General features: G+C 62.9%; 2 protein-coding genes across 52 annotated transcripts; one reads left to right on the top strand and one right to left on the bottom strand.

Moving 5' to 3' along the window:
- The first annotated feature begins 313 nt into the window (after positions 1–313).
- Positions 314–5,411, top strand: SPATA2L (spermatogenesis associated 2 like). Of its 2 annotated transcripts, none has more exons than XM_070614039.1 (3): positions 314–571; positions 1,339–1,642; positions 3,382–5,411. In XM_070614039.1, exons 2-3 carry the CDS (start codon positions 1,340–1,342, stop codon positions 4,342–4,344), a joined length of 1,266 nt encoding a protein of 421 aa, XP_070470140.1. In that variant the 5' UTR covers positions 314–571; position 1,339; the 3' UTR covers positions 4,345–5,411. The 2 variants fall into 2 exon arrangements, with proteins under 2 accessions (XP_070470140.1, XP_070470139.1); XM_070614038.1 differs by having other exon boundaries at positions 322–835.
- CDK10 (cyclin dependent kinase 10) lies at positions 5,404–14,118 on the bottom strand. 50 transcript variants are annotated; one of them, XM_008535637.2, is made up of 13 exons: positions 13,551–14,118; positions 11,583–11,655; positions 10,809–10,880; positions 9,930–10,032; positions 9,677–9,758; positions 9,504–9,571; positions 8,775–8,827; positions 8,252–8,321; positions 7,536–7,595; positions 7,003–7,126; positions 6,788–6,927; positions 6,408–6,460; positions 5,404–6,063 (listed from the first exon to the last, which is right to left on the bottom strand). In XM_008535637.2, the coding sequence occupies exons 1-13, from the start codon at positions 13,635–13,637 to the stop codon at positions 5,969–5,971; spliced, it is 1,080 nt and encodes a 359-aa protein (XP_008533859.1). In that variant the 5' UTR covers positions 13,638–14,118; the 3' UTR covers positions 5,404–5,968. The 50 variants fall into 50 exon arrangements, with proteins under 50 accessions (XP_008533859.1, XP_070470180.1, XP_070470153.1 ...); XM_070614079.1 differs by having other exon boundaries at positions 6,341–6,460; positions 13,589–14,118; XM_070614052.1 differs by having other exon boundaries at positions 13,589–14,118.
- Between the last annotated feature and the right edge of the window lie 145 nt (positions 14,119–14,263).

The raw sequence follows: 14,263 nt of genomic DNA, 5'->3' as shown, positions 1-14,263 counted from the left end.
CCCCTCCTTTGTTTTCTGGATTTGCCTATGGTTTGCCATAGCACCCACATCCCGAATTACAATTCTTTCGGCTATTCCTGTGTGGCCCCGCCCCTCCAGGAGATGGCCCCGCCTTACCCCGCCCTCCCCAGATCCGGCCAATCCCCATTAGGTAACGTGGAGGGTGCGGCCCCCACTGAGGGTAGCCCCGCCCCTCCAGGAGGTGGCCCCGCCTTACCCCGCCCTCCCCAGATCTGACCAATCCCCATTAGGTAACGTGAAGGGTCCTGCCCCGACTGAGGGTAGCCCCGCCTCCCTAGGAGCTGGCCCCGCCCCCCGCTCAGCGGCGCAGGAGGACCCCAGCACGTGCTTCCCCGCGGCCTGACGTTCCCAGGGCACGGCTCGGGAGCTCACAGCTTGAGAGCTGGCGCGGCGGCTCCGAGCCTCCGTGGCTCCTCGCTGGGAGGAGCTGCTGGGACACAACCGTTTATTGAGCGCCCGCTGTGTGCGCTCAGTCCTCGCCCGACGGTTCGGCCGTGAACGACCCCCGCCCCGTGGGGACACGGCGACGCGGGAACAAGTGGCCGTCCAGGTGCGTCGCGCAGGTGCTCAACGGGGCGGGCCGCCGCGGTCCTCCCGGCCGTCGCCAGGCCCCGCCCCGCCCGCGGGAACGAGGGCAGCCACGCCCCCGGCACGCCCTGCCCAGCCCGAGTCAGCCGAGGGCGCGGTGCCCGAAGCAAGCCACGCCCCGAGCGTCAGGCCTCGGCCAATGCGCGGAGCCGGCTCCCGGCGGAAGCGCGCTGGGGCAGACGCCAGAGCGGAGCGGCGGGTGCTGGAGACCGCTGGGGACGGACAGGTAGTGCGGTCGCCCGCGGGGCCGTCAGTACGATCTGGTGGGCGAGGGGGGGTCTCTGGTCGGGAGGGGAGACTCAGAGGGCTGAGAGGAGCCTCAGGGAAGAGGGGTACTCAGCTCGCGAGGATAGGTCGCCCCCCTGGAAGGGGACCTGTGGATGCTGGGTGAGGGGTGCACAAGCTACTGGGGACAGGGTCGCCAGGCTGGAGGAGGACCTGTGGATGTCGGATAGGGGGCTCACAGTTTCCAGGGATAGGGTCGCCACGCTGGAGGGGGGATTTGTGGATACTGGGTGGAGGCTCGCAGCGGGGGGGTGGCACACAGCTGCTGGGGACAGGGTCGCCATGCTGGAGGAGAACCTCTGGATGCTGGGTAGGAGGCTCACAGTTGCCGGGGACAGGGTCGCCAGGCTGAAGGGGGATCTCTGGATGCTGGGTGGGCGCTTTGGGGGCGCAAAGCTGGCGGGAGGGGTATCTGATTCCTGATAGCCTACCCCCGCCCGCCAGGATGGGCAGCAGCTCGCTGTCCGAGGACTACCGCCTGTGCTTGGAGCGCGAGCTTCAACGTGGCCGCGCAGGCGTGTGCGGGGACCCGTCGTTGCGCGCCGTGCTCTGGCAGATCCTGGTGGAAGACTTCGACCTGCACGGGGTGCTGCAGGACGACGCGCTGGCGCTGCTCACCGACGGCCTGTGGGGCCGCGCTGACCTGGCCCCTGCCCTGCGCAGCCTGGCCCGCGCCTTCGAGCTGCTGGAGCTGGCCGCTGTGCACCTGTACCTGCTGCCCTGGAGGAAGGAGTTCACCACCATCAAGGTAGGGCGGCGGGCGTAGTGGGGCTCCCCTGCCTGGGCTGCTGGGGTCTGGCTACCGTTGGGAGGACAGCTACAGTCAAGGACTAGGGATTTCAGGTGTCCTCAGAACCTGGTGGGTTTCACAGTGCTCAGAACATGCTGAGGGGTCCTGGGAGTGTTGGGGCAGAGCTCTGGCCGAGGTCCCTCCAGCACTCCAAGAGCTGAGAACATGGGGTGGGTGGAGCCCACCTGCCCTGGGTGCCTGCCTCCCAGGGGGTAGTCGGTCCCCTAAAGCTTGTATCACTGCCCTCCCCAAAGTCCACGCAGCCACGGTGCCATAGAAATTCTAGGACAGGTGCACAGGAGAGACTTGAGAGTCCATGGTCACCCTAATCCCTCCAGGACGTGAGCTAATCCCATTTATACAGGAGGACTGTGGGTGGGTGTATCCCCTATGAAGCAGGCAGGGGCTATATGCCCTTGCACGCCTGGGGGTGGGCTGGGCTGGGCTGGAACTTAGTTCACCCCTTGGCTCGGGTATGGAGGTTGTGCCCAGGGCTGGCATGGCTCCTCTAGGTGAGCTGCCAGCCAGCAGAAGGGAGCAGGCCGCTGGTGCTCTGAGCTAATTCAGAAGAGTAGGAAGGTGATGACGTCACCAGGCACGTGGGCGAGTCCGCCTCCGCTGGTTGCCATGACAGCAGCAGCCCGTCTAGGGAGGTGAGCTCTGGAGCCCATGGCTCTGCGGGGACACCTGCTGGTCTGAGGTTCTAGGACTTTCATTCATCCCTTCACACTGGAAGGCAGGAGGTACCCGCCAGGGCCAGCCCATGGGGCGCCAAAAGCAGAATAGTCAAGCCTGCCCTCGAGGTGCTCACAGCTTCAGTGTTGGGCAGACCTGGATGGGGTCTGGTTCTGCCTCCTCCTGCCTGTGTGGCTTTGGGCAAGTTACCTAATCTCTCTGAACTATTTCCTCCTCTGTCTAATAGACACAAGAATAGTCCAGTTTGTGGTTTGCTGTGAGGGGTGAATGCAAAGCTCTCAGTGCACTGCTTGCACTCGGTGGTGCTCAATACGAGTGAGGCAGTGTCCTGAGCCGGGAACCGAAGAATGCTCACGCGCTCCCAGAGTTGGGGAGCTTTAGTTGGGAGAGACACTGGATCACTATCCTAATAATCCTTTTAGTTCCTCACATAACTTTGCAGTCTAGAAAGCACTTTGCCATCTGTCAGCTGCACATTAGAGCCTCCAAAACATACAGCTATTTCATCCATGTGGTGGAATGCTACCCGACGAGAAACAACGGATGGCAAAGCCTGTCCTGATGGGGAGAACTCACTAAGACAGTCCCTGGAAAAGCAGCGTCCAGAGGACTGCGTTCAGGAGGCTCCCTGGTCAAGGAGATAAGCACCTCTATGGTGTTAGCACAGTCGAGCACTCAGCAGGGACACGGGCACCTGACTGGAGCCGAAAAGCCCCAGGGTGGGAGGAGGTGGAGGGGCCTGGGGGGTGGGCAGAGATTTCTCACCGTAGGGACTCTACTCTCCTGATTATGAGCCTGCCTCAGCCCATGAGACAGGCTTTGGGAGTGGGCTGGTCTGGAGGGAGTTCAGCACAACCCGGAACTGCCCAGTCACTTGGCACCATGCTGCCCTCTGGGGTGAGAGTGGGGGCCCCTGAGGCTGGCCAAGGCCGGTGTACAGCCAAGGAGGGGTCGGGTCTGCGGGAGGGCAGGCTGCTGCTGACCGCGCCCCTCCCTTGCAGACCTTCTCTGGGGGCTACGTGCACGTGCTGAAGGGCGTGCTCTCAGAAGACCTCCTGATCCAGAGCTTCCGGAAGATGGGCTATGTGCGCAGGGACGACCACCGCCTCATGGTGGCCACCCCGCCCCCTGCCTCCCAGTTACTGCGCGTGGCCCTGGGCTGCTTTGCCCTCCGGCTGGAATGCGAGATCCTGGGAGAGGTGCTGGAGCGGCTGGGCACCAGCGTGCTGCCTGCTGACGAGCTGCTGAGGGCACGGCGGGCCAGCGCGGACGTGGCCTCCTGCGTGGCCTGGCTGCAGCAGCGGCTGGCCCGGGAAGAGGAGCCGCCACCCCTGCCCCCACGGGGCTCCCCAGCTATGTACCGGGCCCCGCTGGACCTGTACCGGGACCTGCAGGAGGACGAGGGCTCGGAGGAGGCCAGCCTGTATGGAGGGCCCTCACCAGGCCCAGACTCGCCCCCCTCAGAGCTGGCCTACCGGCCTCCACTCTGGGAGCAGAGTGCCAAATTGTGGGGTTCTGGGGGCAGGGCCTGGGAGCCGCCAGCAGAGGCCGAGGTACCACAGCAGGCCAGCAGCCCACCTTACGAGGCCTCGGAGGAGGAGCTGGAGCCGGAGCCCTCGGCCTTCTCCTTTCTCTCGCTGCGGCGGGAGCTGCTGAGTCGGCCTGGGGACGCAGCCGCTCCCAGAGCCCCAGGGAGCCCCGGATGGGCCAGCCCCCAGCATGTGCATGGGCCCAATCCCGAGACCCCCGGCTACCAGGCGCATAGCTGCCTGGCCTCTGGCGCCCTGCCCACGCTCTGTTGCGACACGTGTCGCCAGCTACACGCTGCCCACTGTGCTGCCCTGCCTGTCTGCCATCAGGGCCACGTGCAGCACACCCTGCTCAGCGACACCCAGCGGCGCCTGTGGCTGCAGCGTGCACAGGTGGACAGTCTGCTCTATGACAGCCCTGGGGCCCGGCCATAGGCCCTGCCAGGCCCTGGGTCAGCGCTTTCTGGAGTTACCTCGGTGCTTCTCTGGCCTCATCCCTCCTTGGGCCTGGGCCACTGGCCACCTGCCCCTCCTCCCCTCGAGGAGCCCTGGGCACAACAGAAGGGGCAGGGAGAGTCCAGGCCCCACAGAGCAGGGGGTGGGGGCTTACCTGCCATCGCCAGCTCCTGCCTCCAGCTGTCCTGTCCCTGTCCTCAGCACCCAGATTCACGCCCGGACGTGCTGGGTAGAGGGACACAGCACCCGAACCTGTCCCCATGAAGGACCCTCACCCTCCTCTCACCCCTTCCCCCACCCCACGGCAGGGGCCCAGCTATCGGCGTAGCTCCACTCCCTGCAGGCGGTGGCTCAGGACACGGTGCTTCCCTCTGCATGTCCAGGGGGACTCGCCACATGGGCGTGTCCTTGGGGGCCTGCAGGTGACAGCCCCTAAGCTGACTCAGCCCCTCTGTGGGTGTCACAAGCCACACTGAATGACTCCATGTGCCCTAGTCACAGCTGGGCAGGGAAGCTGGGGGCAAAGACAGAGACATGATCTGGTTTGAAACCAGAGCAAGGAGGTGCCTGCAAACTCTCAAGAAAGCGCAGCAGGAGGTAGACAGTGACACAGCCGGACGAGCCTGAGTCACTCCACTCCAGGTGGAGTGTAGGGGCGTCTGAGCAACCAGCACCCCGGCGGCTGTCCTGCTGTGTTGGCTGTGGAAGGCGGGGTGGGAGGTCTCCCAGGCCCCCCAAGTCCAGTGGTAAAGACGCAGCAGGCCCCCTGAGGCAGACCCCCAAGGCCAAGGAAGGAGGGCCATGCAACCCCTTGTCCCTTGGGCGGGCAAGTGTCCCAGGAGCCACCGGCTCACAGACTGGAGGGGGCAGGTCTGCCTGCCTCAGCCCTTGGGGCAGGTGCCTGTCTTCTGTGCTGGTCCCTCCACACCGGGTGCCCACCCAGCCTGTCTGTTCCAACTCCCGGCCTTCCCAGCACTGGGAGAAGCTGTCAGTCACGAATCAGAACCTCCGAGTACATTAAATCACTGAGCCGCTCAGGACAGTCAGTAGAGCTTTTATCTCTGTGCCCCATGCCAGCCATGCCCCTTCCCCGGGGCCTCAGTGTGGGAGCAGGACGGGACTCGATTGGGCTCAGAGCGTCCAGGCCCAGGGCCCAGCCCACTAGGCTGGCTCACCCCACACCAATCCTTCCTTCCCACCCCAAGGTCCTGCCAGCCCCACCTGGGGGTCACCACAGCCACTGCCTGCCCCGGGCAGCTTCTGGTGACCAAGAGGGAACACAACTGGCCATAGAGGATCTGCTGGTCCCAAACCAGTGACACCCACGGAGATGGGCCAGTGGGAGTTTCTTGCTGGGAAGTGAGCTTGGCAAGTGGTAGGACCCAGCATGGCCAGCAGGTGGCGCCACCACAGCCTGGGTGGGGCTGCCTCAAGGTGTCCTGGCCCTTGGGGTGTACCCACTCTCACCCCACGTCGACACTCGCTCTTCTGGGGCAGTGGCAGGAAGCGGGGCAGCTGGCTGGAGCAGCTGGTGGGTCCTGGCACGGACATGCTGGAAAGGAGCACGGCTGACCTGGACTGCAGGCCTTGCAGACGCCAGCCGTCAGGGCTTGCTGCGCTTGCTCTGGCCCGAGGCTGCGGCTGGGGCCCGCTTGTTGCGGTGGTGGGGGAAGGTGGGCATGAGCTCCGGCTCACAGGCTGCAGGGAGGGGGCTGCTCAGCACTGGGTTGGGGAGGGCCTCCCAGGGCACGGGAGAGCCTCAGGCTGGGAGCGCTTCGGGTCTGAACAGCACCCCCCTGCTCCCCTCCTCTGATCCCACAGACAGTCTGTGCGGCCCCAGCACCCCCACCAGCCTCAGTGCACAGCCCCTGCCTGCCCAGGGCCCACACCCTCCCCGAGGGGTGTGCATGGGAGCCCGCCACACCGCCTGCAGGGGCTTGAGCAGCTACGCAAGGCCAGACCCCAACATAACCACCTGGGACAGAAGGGGCCGCCAGCCCTGTGCCCCACAGAGCAGAGCCTGGGGGGTCTGGAGGACTCACGCAGGGGCTTCTCCTTGAAGTAGGAGCTCTCCAGGCAGTCCCCCGCCGTCGCCCTGGAAGCAGCCGTGCTGTTAGCAGGACCCTGGGCCTCACTGAGGCTCATCCCCCTCACACCATGCCCAGCCCAGCAGTGTCTGGTTCAAGTTTGCCGACAAGTGAAAGGGGGGTGGCAGGTAGGGGTCTGTGGCCCAGAAACCCTTGGGAACCGCAGAGTGGGCTCCATGACCTGGGTGGGCAGACCGCCCAGACTGGGCACCTGACCCGCCATGTGTGTCCTGGGAGGCGGCGTCCGGGTGGCTGCACGTCCTGTGTTCTGAGAAACCTTTCGAAAGGGCTCAGGCTCAAGGTGCCGCCGCCCCCACCTGCAGGCTGGTCCGCACCTTTTCCTAGGGTCGTACATGAAGAGGAGATTGAGCAGGCGCAGGCCAGCCTCTGAGAGCCACGGGAACCTGTGCTTGAGGTTGTTGTAGGGCTGCTTCCGCAGGCTGTACTGGCTCACGAGGGGCAGCTTGGAGAAGCCCTGCAGGAAGCAGGAGCTGATGCCACACGGGCCAGCCTGGCCGAGGGCGAGTGAGGGGAGAGGCCAGGCACTCACCGGCCAGATGTTCTCACTAGGTGTCCCCAGCAGCTGGACGATCAGGTCCACCTGGTGGATCTCGGAAGTGCCAGGGAGCAGGGGCTTGTGGGCCAGCAGCTCAGCCAGGATGCAGCCCACGGCCCTGCAGAGGAGCGCAGGCCGCGCCTGACTCAGCTGCTCGCTCCGCCACACACCTGTGCTGAGCACCACTGCAGTGTGACCACGGAGGGCGAGCGCTGCCCACACGTCTCCATGGGCTGGGGGCAGAACCCGGGAGGAGTCATGATGGAACAGGTGAGTGACTACTCGGGCCCCCCCTGGGCCATGTCACCTGGTCCCTGCAGGCCTCTCAGGGTGGCCACAAGGGCAGGCCTGTCGTCTGTGGACCTCGGGGCCCCTTCTCACACCTGCTCTCGGGATCCGAGGCTTGGGCCCACCCTCCTGGGGCTGAGAGGCTGACAAAGGCCCCAGCTGCACTCCTGTCCCTTCAGTTCTGATATGACCGACTCCGGCCCTTCCCCGACGCCCTAGGAGCGGCATCTGCTTCTCACCACATGTCGATGCTGGTGGTCTGCGTGGTGGTTCCCAGCAGCAGTTCAGGGGCTCGGTACCTGCAAACAGAAGCCTCTACCTCACATCGGGTAGCACCTTTCCTCTAGCCTGGGCTTCCACGGGCACAGCCTCTGTGCTAGCCCACCCACCGGCCACCAGCCTCCTTGAGACAGCCTAGACGACCGGACTGCTAGGCCCAGCTCGGACCACCCCATCCTCAGAAGCCCTGTGGCTGCTGGACAGCTCCTCTGTGGAGTGGTGTCCCGTGTATTACAAAGACACAGACTCCTGCCAGCCCGTCTCACAGATGGGGGCTGCATGACACGGGGCAGAAAGCATCTGACTTCAATATCCTACCCTTGGCCAGGACCCTGTCCTGCCTCTTAAAGGTGTAAGTGAGAAATAACAACACAAAGCTGTGTACACCGCCATCCTTCAGTCGGGCACCAGCTCCCCTTCTCGAGCTGGCTCCGACCAGGCTGGGGGCCTGGCGGCCTCAGGCCAGGGCAGCGCCCCATCCAAGGAGGCAGCTTCTGCAGTACCACCAAGTCTGCTTCTCCAGTGACAGCCCTGCTGTCTTGGGAAGCTGTCCTAGATCCAGCCTCTGAGTGTGCATAGAACCCTACAGCTTAAAGACCCACAAGATCCTTTTGCAACTTCACGGTGTCCTCCCCAGACTCCCCTCCTCCAGGCAGACGTGGTCTGAGGCACTCACCAAAGAGTGACCACCTTGGGGGTCATTGGCTTCACTGGAACGCCATAGGCCCGGGCCAGGCCAAAATCCGCTGTGACAGAGGCAGATATAGGAGGGAGGGTGTGTCACCAGGTAAGAGCTAACAAGTTGCCACCTGGGGCCACGAAGACAAAGGAGCCAGCTCCAGCTCTTAGCCTAATGAGCCTCAGTGCTTATGAGGTCTGACCTCCTCCCAGGGGGAGGGGGAGACAGGGAGAGGTGAGCAGGGGTGCATGGAGCACACGGGGGCTGCCCACCTAATCTCGGGCAGGGAAGGCCCTGTGGGGGGTGACAGCCGAGCTGAGACAGAACATCAGGCAGAGTCACCAGATGGGAGGGAGAGGAGAGACAGAGGGGCCAACTGTACAGGGCTGGGCGCTGAGGCCCAGAGCCAGGGGGCCAGGATGAGCTGGAGAAGGAGAGGCGAGGCCAGCAGGCCCGGCTGGAGCCCCAGTAGCACGCATGGAGAGATGCCCCACCCCACCAAGCCAGCGCCCTGGCCCACCTGTCTTCACACAGCCCTTGTCGGTCATGAGCAGGTTGGAGACCTTCAGGTCCCTGCGGTGGAAAGAGCATCAGTGGCTCCGGAAGCAAGCTCCCGGGTGGCCAGGTCCGCTCAGGAAGCTTTCTCACAAGCCTCCTATCGGAACTTCCTAAAAACGAGCAGGGCAGGCAGCACAGGGCCACTCGAGAGTTGGGACATTGGAGCTCCCGCTAACATTCTGAGGCAGTGGCAGAGCTGGCCTCAAGCCCAGGTCTAACTGCCAGGCCCACCCCGCTCCCCAGCCGGGCCACATGAGCTGCCCAGAGCACAGAAGCTGCTGCCTACACAGTCCTGCTCCAACCGGGAAGGCCCCCACTCCACCCCTCCAGGCTCAGCCCTTCCTGCTGTGCATCACAAGACTCCAGGAAGGCTCTCTCCACTGCAGGACTTCTCAGAGCCTTGACTACACTCATACCATTGGCCCCTCGGGGATTATCTTCTCCTAGACCCTTCCCCAAGCAGCAGTTAGAGAAGCCCACTGCACTGAGGCCATGTCTGCTCCTCTCCTGCGTTCTGGGCAACGAGGCACTGGCACTGGAAGCCAGGGATCAGTACTGGCAGTCACCTTTCCCCAGTGTCACAAATCAGCACCCACTTGGACAAATGTCCCCTGAGGCCCCATCCCATCCAGACCCCTCCCATCAGCCCAAAACCTGCCCCTTGGACCCGCCCTCCCCAGGCCCCGCCCACCTGTGGATGATGAAGTTCTGGTGCAGGTACTGGAGGCCCCTGAGCACCTGAAGCACAATGCACTTGACCTACGCAGAGGGCCAGGACTGCCAGTCAGGACCAGCCGTGTTTGGCACAGATGTGCCCGACAAGGACCCATGCCGGCCCCCCTCCCAGCACCCCTAGCCTTGCACCTGGGCCTCAGAGAAGGGTGTTGGCATGTTTTCCAGAAGGCTGGCCAAGTCTTGCTCACAGTAACCCATCACCAGGAAGATGCTGCAAGAAAAAAGGGGAAGACACACACCACCTCCCACCTCCTCCCGGGTGGGCCAAGGGACCTGCCCAGGGCTGCGGGAAGGGCAACTGTGGTCTCGGGGGAACACAAGGAGGGGGCTGGGCAGGGTGGGCTCAGCAGGGCCTAATGCGGAGAGGCAGCAGACTGCTCACCTCTCCAGGTGGTTCCCCACAACCACCTCCTTCAGCTCCACGATATTTGGATGGCGAAGGCGAAGGAGCAGTGTAATCTCTCGAAGGCTGCTGATGGGGACCCCTGCAACCAGACACAGCCTTAGCAAGCCCCACCCCTACAGAGGGGGACCCCTGAAACCAGAGATTCAGCAGGCCCCACCCCTGCAGACAGGGACCCCTGCAACCGGACGTAGCCTCAGCGGGCCCCACTCCTGCAGACGGGGACGCCTGCAACCAGACACAGTCTCAGCGGGCCCCACCCCTACAGACGGGCACCCGTGCAGCTAGCCACCTCAGTGAGCCCCACCCTGGTCCATGTCAGTCCTCAGTGACCCAGACCCCTAAGTCTTTCACGGCTCTGCCCATCACCTCAGGGAGAATCAAGGCCATCCCAACCCCCCTTCCTTCATCAAAAGCAAGGCACCAGCTCTCTGCACTGACCACTGTGTATGGCAGGGGTCTCCACAGTGAGCAAAGCAGAGCCCTGCCCACAGGCAGCCAGGGAAGGGGTGGGGGGTGGTGAGCAGGGGTGCATGGAGCACATGGGGGCTGCTCGCCCAGTCTCGGGCGGGGAAGGCCCTGTGGAAGGGTGACAGCCGAGCTGAGACAGAACATCAGGCAGTCACCAGATGGGAGGGAGAGGAGAGACAGAGGGGTCAACTGCACAGGGCCGGGCGCTGAGGCCCAGAGCGGGGGGCGGGATGAGCTGGAGAAGGAAGGGCAAGGCCAGCAGGCCCGGCTGGAGCCCCCGAGACCAGCCCCCTTTAACGATCAGGCCAATGCTCTTGGGAGGCAGGCTCGCCCTCAGTCCCAGTAAGACCCTCTACCGTTCCCCTCCAGTACCCGCTTCCCACTCACCATCCTTCTCCTTGTCCATCCGCACCTTTTTCAGGGCGACAATCTCATCCGTCTGGGTATCCCGGGCCCGATCTGGAAATTCATCCATGATGGACTCTGATCTGATGCCCCCTGACATCCTCATGCCATATGGGGCCTCCTCCTGAACTCTGGGGGGTTCCTTCTCTCTTCCTCGATACTGGATGCCCAGTGACACTCAGTCCTCACTCTGTGCAAGCAACACCCCCAGCCCCACTCGCCGTGCCCCCTGGGGGTCCTCCTGTCTGAGCTGGGGACAGGGGCCTGGGTATAACACGGTCCCTCTAAGTCTTCCTTCTTATAGTCAGCACACAGATCACTGCTTTGTGTTCTGTTGTTACCATGTTCTAACAGCAAATAATGTACTTTATCTAGAAAAAAGAACACTTATTTTGGGGAGCAAAGATGGCTCCCCAAATTAGCACAAAAAGATGTGCTAACTTGCGCAGCTTCCAAACCCTGAGCAGTACGATCCACACCAGCACCTCAGCGGCTACGAGCTGAGCTCTGGCCGCTTCTGGAAGTGCTACGTTTTATTGCTGTAACAGGTCCACTCACGGTTATGCATAAGCAAGCTGAGACGGACATTTATTCGGACACGGTGTGAAATTTATGGCAGTCATACCAGGGATCAGAGTTCACTTGTACAAGTTGTTGCTGGCTGTGGAGCAAGGGCTGTCAACCTCCTTCTAGCCCGAACACAGCTCCTGCTTGGATAGTCCCCTGGAGCCCAGGCCTCCCATCTCAGCCACTCACACACAATGCCGTAGGTGCCTTCCCCGATGCGGTTCAGCTTCTCAAACTCCTTCACGCTCCGGCACCGTCCCAGCTGAAAGAGACGGAGGCTGGCAGTGTGGGGACTTTCAATAAGGAAAGGAGAACAATGACACTAGGCCAGAGGCTTTGAATCGAATATCAAAGACAGCTCACCCACTCTCGTCTAATCCCACATCCAGACATACTCTGTCCAAGCACAGTAACCACCAGCCACATATGGCTACCACTAATTAAAATAAAAGTTCATTTCCTCAGCTTGGACAAGCCACGTGTGAAGTGCTCAACGGCCCCCTGTGGCTCATGGTGACTGTACTCGATGACTCATCATCAGAGAAAGCCTGCTGGGCAGCACTCACTAAATCATGCTCTGGAGATGGAAAAAGCTTGAAGACTTTCACAAACTATCTACCAAACACAGCAGAAACATTTCTGTGGCATGGGAACTGCCCCCAACATCCACACAGGACTTCTTCCTTTGAGTTACGAAACACTGCACCGTAGCACGTGGCCATCCAGCTGGGGGTCATATTTCCCAGCCTCCCTTGCAGCTAGGTATGAGCATGTAACTGAATTCTGGCCAATAGGACATGAGCAAAAAGGACAACTGTGACTTCCTGATCAAGGGAAGCTGACTGCCGCTCACTCCTTTTTACCCTTTGAGGCAGGCTGGGATTCAGAAAAGGTACAGGTGGAGCAACAAGACAGTCTGAGTGCCTGCACCTTCTGGAATGTTAGGGGAGAGAGAAATAGTCTTGTACTTCAACCACTGTATTTTGGGGTTTCTCTGTCTGTACCCTAATACACCTTCACAAGGTGGTGCGTTCGAAGGTGGACTGAAGGAGCACTTCCCCCTGGGCCTCAGCAGCACATGCAGCGAGGTTCGATTCTAACAGCTCCTCTCCGGCCTTGCTGCCTCTATTCTCTTAGCCACCCTGCCCTCCATTGCATTCCTTCCTAATACCTGGGGATCCGAGTCAGAACCTTCTGGTCTGGATTGAAGCCCTTCTGTGATCTCGCCTCAACCTCCCTTTCCCACCGAATTCCCTCTCTCACAGTCTCTGTCTCCAGGCTCAACTCCTGTGCTTCCTATTCACACTCTGTATTCCCCTTCTCCGGGACTTCGCTCCTACTGCTCCTTAAGTCTGGCATGCCACGCCTCCTCCCCTCTGCGCGTCCAAATCCTAGCGACACTTCCTGGCCCAGCAGAAAACAATTTTTCTTATGACATCCTCTGATACTCTCATGTCTTGAAGCACCTACTACCGTGCTCTCTGCACTGTGCTGATCTGGTCCTCTTCACGCTCCTGTGAGAGCACCCCTGCGCGTCAGAGCAATGCACCGCGGCCAGTGGGTGGCTCCACAGTGGCCCCGGCGCTCGCTCAGCCAGCCGGTCAGTGGTCCTCACCGGACACGTGACTGGGCCTCGCGCACCAGCAGCAGTTAACACCGCCAGGATCAGACCCGCCCAGCACGGGCCGCCAACGGTGCCCGGAAAGGGTCACTAGCGGACTGGGTGACAGTAACACGCAGAGCTCCGCACAGACCGAGGCACAGAGGCCGCCGGGTCCCGGGTGGGCCCGGCCCATCACAGCCCGGGAGACCACGCCTCCCACTCCTCCCACGGGCAAACGCTCCGGCCTGCGCGCAACGCTCAGAAACCCCGCGTCGGGCCCGGAGCCTGCCCTTCCGGAGGAGGCCAGCAGCACAGAACCTGCCCGTCCCTTTCGCCCGGGAGCTACCCGCCCCGGGTTCCGCCCTCCTCGCCTGGAGCGGGGCGGGGCTACCGCCGCCGCCGGGTTCTGGGCCTGCCGCGGGGGATTCTGGGACTGTCGTTTCCCCCAGTGCCGGCAAGCTCGGCGCTTTAGCGCGACACTGAGGGCCCCCGCGCGTTTCGGCCCCGCCCCCCGCCGGCGAGGGCAGCGCTTCCCCGAGCACCCCCCGTCGCACCCTGTGTTCTGGAGGCACCGTGAAGAAGCCTTCCTTACGGATACATTTCAGACGGATCTGCTCCGACTCCGGCTCCGGATCCCCCATGCCGAGCCCAACCCACCGCTTCCCTTGCGCGCAGGCGCAGACGGGGTTCCTCGGCGCAGGCGCGTGGTCTACTTCCGGGGCGTCCGCTCCTTAGCAACGGTTACCCTGGGAACTTCTTGAGGACCTCGAGCGCCTGCGTTTCTGCTCTCCGTCGGCTCAGACCCCCGACGTTCGGGCCCCATTTCAGTTTTCAGCGCGGGCACCTGCTCCGGCTGGGGCGCTGGGTCACCGCCGCCGGAGGAGGAGGCCGAAGTCTGAGGGGCTGGGGCCCCGGGGGCTGCTGGGCGCTCCAGCCCCGCGGCGGGGCCGTGGCGGCAGCTCTCCCTGCAGCACCGAGGCCGCCCTGGAGCCGTGGGGACGGAGAGCCGCGAGGAAGCGCCGGGCGGTGGGGCACAGGGTCCCCGCCACGTGCTGGCCCTGCAGGCTCTGCCCTGCGGACCTTCCGTCCTGGCTGCAGGCGGGCCACCGCGGGAAGGAAGACGGATGCGGGAGAGTGAGGCGGGGCAGCGAAGGGGACGTGTCGGAAGACGGAGCCAGGGCCGGCTTCCCGCGAAGGGGACTGTAATGTAAATGCTACGGTAACGTCAGTATAAGTTAAGGACGTTTGATAATTATGAAATTAATCA

Source organism: Equus przewalskii, chromosome 3, assembly GCF_037783145.1.
Source record: "Equus przewalskii isolate Varuska chromosome 3, EquPr2, whole genome shotgun sequence".
Taxonomy (NCBI): Eukaryota; Metazoa; Chordata; class Mammalia; order Perissodactyla; family Equidae; genus Equus; species Equus przewalskii.
The sequence above is the reverse complement of the archived record's forward strand: the minus strand, read 5'-3'. Positions and strand labels throughout refer to the sequence as shown.